At 38.8% G+C, this 4,010-nt stretch overlaps 1 protein-coding gene across 1 annotated transcript; it reads right to left on the reverse strand.

Annotated features, from left to right (window-relative positions):
• Positions 1 to 1,900: 1,900 nt before the first annotated feature.
• LOC120576074 (protein NYNRIN-like) lies at positions 1,901 to 2,879 on the reverse strand. Its single transcript, XM_039827044.1, has 2 exons — positions 2,501 to 2,879; positions 1,901 to 2,412 (listed from the first exon to the last, which is right to left on the reverse strand). Exons 1-2 carry the CDS (start codon positions 2,877 to 2,879, stop codon positions 1,901 to 1,903), a joined length of 891 nt encoding a protein of 296 aa, XP_039682978.1.
• Between the last annotated feature and the right edge of the window lie 1,131 nt (positions 2,880 to 4,010).

Below are 4,010 nucleotides of genomic sequence, written 5' to 3' on the forward strand. Positions count from 1 at the left end.
TTATTGCACAAACTAATGGATCTTCCTTCAGGCCTTAAATTTCAGCAATTTTTTAAAGCCTTAGACCCCCTTTTAAACAGCATAAAGCAAGGGTGTCTTCAGAGAAGAGATGGCAAGGCTAAACTTGAGGAACGGACTCTTCGATATGATCTGCTTTTAGATGAGATTGCTGCGTTTAAATCCAAGCTTGAAGCCTTTCGACAAGAAACTCCTTTAATCCAATCTCAAGTAGCAGACATTGACTCATCAATTGCCCAGTATAAGGCCAAAATTGAGTAGTTAGAGGATCAAAAAGCCCAACTTTTGGCTAGAGAAGGTATAATGAAGTCAGAGGCTCAAATTGCCATCCAGAAGATCAAGGAATCAAAATCTTCCCAGCAGGAAATAGTACTTCTCACTGATCATGGCAGAGCCCTTGACGAAAACCTCGATGGTTTAAAACAGCAACTGTATCAACTCACCTTTGGTTTTAAAAAGTAAACCATTTTGTATCGAACCTATTATGGGAGTTTTAGTCTTTATTGTGTTCGTATTCATTTTGTAACGGTCCAGCAACCGTTTTAATCTTAACACAATATTTCTTGAGAAATTATATATGATGTGTGTATAATTTTTAATTGCTCTTTTAGTGGAACAAATCTCAAGACAATTATAATGATGAGAAACCAAAAAGTCATTTCCTAACTTGGTAGGATTAGCTTGTCTTGGGAACCGTAATCCTTCCAAAAAATCTAATTATGAGATTCTTTTTTAGGGAAGATAAAACATAAAGTTTTTTTACAACTTCCTTCCCAAGGCTTTTCAATCACAGCGTACATCTGCTGCCACGTGTCTCCTTATTATCCACGATGATCAAAAGAAAGGAATCGTCGCTTGTGTTTCAAATGGAAAAAACCACCTTTCAACTTCCCATTTATTCTATAAATACGATCCTCTTTGTCTTGTGTTTTTCATCTCTCACTTATCTTTCTTCGTGTTCATTTAAACACTTTTCCATAAACAAAATTTTCTTCATGGATTACATAAGTTGCTTGAGTGATGATCTGATCATAGATATTGCTGCAAGGGTTGTCAAGCACAGCATGTTTGATCTTTTCTGTTTTCAAAGACAAAACAAGAGGATTGCTGCTCTCTGTAGAGACCGTAAGGTCTCAAGAGCCTTTGGTGAGGATTGTATCAGGCTACTCACTGATCTGAAGCCTACCCATCCGAAGTTGGATTTCAAGCTTCGCTTATGGGAACATGGGAATCCCATGTTTTGCATTTTGAGATGCACTTAATTCATGCTGGATGTTGAGCCATGCATTCCTACCATCAAGCGTCTGCTTAAGAACGCCATGGATGCTGGTTCTGTGACCGCTCTTTACTTTGATGTAATGCTGAGAGCGCTCGACGGCATCACTCCTGATACCGCTGAACTCTTCAATGACTTTTGGTCTCTTTTGGAGACAAAAAATGTTGCGCGTTATCGCAGGGAGATAACAGGAGGGGATTCCCATTTCTGCTTTGTCTCATGCTGGTACAATAGGTTGCTGCCTCCCCGGTTAGTTCGTCGTTGATTCTGCAACAACTGGCACAACTGTCGTGGAGATGGACTAAGACGCAACTATCGAGGGTTTCATCCTGCTGAAGATGAACAGTACAATCTTCAGCGTTTCTGCCTTAGATGTCGTCTTGATAGTGAGCTTCGATGGTTTCTCGACCTTTTTGGGTTTGGCCAACTTATGTAGGTACTTCCATCGAAGGAAAATCCTTTTAGAATTTTCTAATTTCTGTTTGTAGCATTTCTTTTTGTAATGGTTTACTTTGCGCTCTTTTAGAGCTCATTTTGAAGTCTTTTTGTGTAAACCGCCCATTAGTTGGCCTTATGAAATGCTATGTTTGAATTTGTCTTTTCGAATTACTCTTGTATGATCTTAATTTCTTGTAACGTCGGTTTATACTTTTTCAAGTACTTTCCGTTTATTCGTAAAATCCTTCGATCTTCATTTAATTCTTCGATCTCATATGCATTGTTCGAAAAGACTCTTAATATCTGCCATGGTCCTTCCCATCCGGGTGACCATTTTCCCAAAGTTCTATCTTTCTTATCCATTGGTAAAATGACTTTCCATACCAAATCTCCTTGGGCGAAAAACTTCGATTTTACCTTTTTATTATATGCTTTTGCTACCCTTTCCTTTTGTCTTGCAAGGACTTCTAACGCTGTTAATCTTTCTTCATCGAGATCGGTCAGCTCGTCTATGACCATGTCCCAATAATGATTAACTGGTATTTCGTATTGCCTTTGGATTCTGACTGATTGCAGCAAAATCTCTGCTGGTAACACAGCATCATGACCGAATGTCAACCTAAAAGGTGTAGTGTTTGTCGATTCTTTGAGAGATGTTCGACATGCCCACAAAGCCTCGCCTAAAATTTCAGGCCAATTCTTTGGTTTTGCCTTTATTTTTTCGTTTGATAATGGCAATGATGTTTTTGTTTGCCGCTTTGACCTGACCATTCGCTTGCGCATAGTATGGTGTCGAAGTTAGCAATTTAAAGCCTGTATCTTCGGCAAATTTCGCCATCTTTCGACCAGTGAATACAGATCCTTGGTCTGTGGTTATGGTTTCTGGAATACCGAACCTATAGATGATGAACTTTTGGATGAAACTTATTACTTCCTCTTGAGTAACATCTTTTAAGGGAATTGTTTCTATCCATTTTGTAAAATAATATATTCTTACTAAGATATATCTGTATCCTTTCGATGAAGTGGGTTTGATTTCTCCTATCACATCCAAAGCCCATCCTCTAAATGGCCAAGGCTTGATTATCGCATGAAGTTCACTTGCCGGGACACGCTGAATTCCAGCATATTTTGGCATCCTTGGCATCCTTTTGCGAACTCTATGCAGTCTTTGAGCGTAGTCGGCCAATATAAACCTTGTCGAAATAAAGCCATTTCATTTTATGGCCTGCTTGGTGTGTTCCACAGGTTCCATCGTGGGTATTAGAAACAACCAAATACGCATCTGTTTCACCTAGGCATTTCAACAAAACTCCTTCCGAAGTCTTTTTGAATAATTCATTGCCCATTATTACATAGCTCAAGGCCCTGTATTTCACTTTTCGCTAGGTGGCTCCATCTGGATTTTCCAGATATTTCACTATGGGTTTTCGCCAATCATTTTCATTTAAATCGTTAATGACAAAAATTTCGACAAAATCCGTACCTTTTATGGACTCTTGGCCTGCTTTGGTCCCCCCAAGTTTTGGCGTTAACGATTTGCCAGAGAATGATTCTATCGAATTTCGCCTATTTCTGATTTTTATCGGCTCTTGCATCTGTTCTTTCGGTATTTTGTATCCAGAGGCCCTCTATGCCAGATCATTTGCATCTTGGTTCTCCATTCGAGGTACATGCCGAATTTCCACGTGGGTGAATTGTTTTAACAACCTGCTAGCTATTGCATGGTATGTGACCAAGCTTTCTTTAACGCACCTATACTCTTTTGTCATCTGTTTAAGGACAAGTTCAGAATCTCCTCTGATTTCAATGTATCGTGCCCCCAGTTCGAGTGCAATTTCTAGACCTGTAATTAAGGCTTCATATTCAGCCTCATTCTTAGAGCAAAACTGATTGATTTGAAACATGTATTTAAATGTATGGCGTTTGGGCGAGATTATCACTATCCCCACGCCAGTACCATTTTTATGACTAGAACCATCGAAATATAAATTCCATGGATGGTTGTCTATTTCGATTGTCAAAACTTCGCTTACTGCATGATCAACAATAAAATCGGCCACAATTTGGCCTTTGACAGCTTTTAATGATTGATAAGTCAGTGAATATTCTGTCAGTGCCAAGGCTCATTTCCCAACTCTGCTATGTAGAATTGGTTTCGACAACATATGCTTAATGATATCAAAATGGGAATAAACATAAACGTCAAAAGGCTTTATATAATGCTTAAGTTTTGTACATGAGAAGAATAAACACAAACAAAGTTTTTCACTAGGAT

Source organism: Medicago truncatula, chromosome 6 (genome assembly GCF_003473485.1).
Source record: "Medicago truncatula cultivar Jemalong A17 chromosome 6, MtrunA17r5.0-ANR, whole genome shotgun sequence".
Taxonomy (NCBI): domain Eukaryota; kingdom Viridiplantae; phylum Streptophyta; class Magnoliopsida; order Fabales; family Fabaceae; genus Medicago; species Medicago truncatula.

Excerpts from the sequence above, each read along its gene's own strand:
- LOC120576074 (XM_039827044.1), bottom strand. The coding sequence starts at position 2,879 with ATGCCAAGGATGCCAAAATATGCTGGAATTCAGCGTGTCCCGGCAAGT. Across the intron at positions 2,413-2,500 it reads ATACTATGCGCAAGCGAATG|GCGAGGCTTTGTGGGCATGT; the intron begins GTCAGGTCAAAG and ends CTGAAATTTTAG.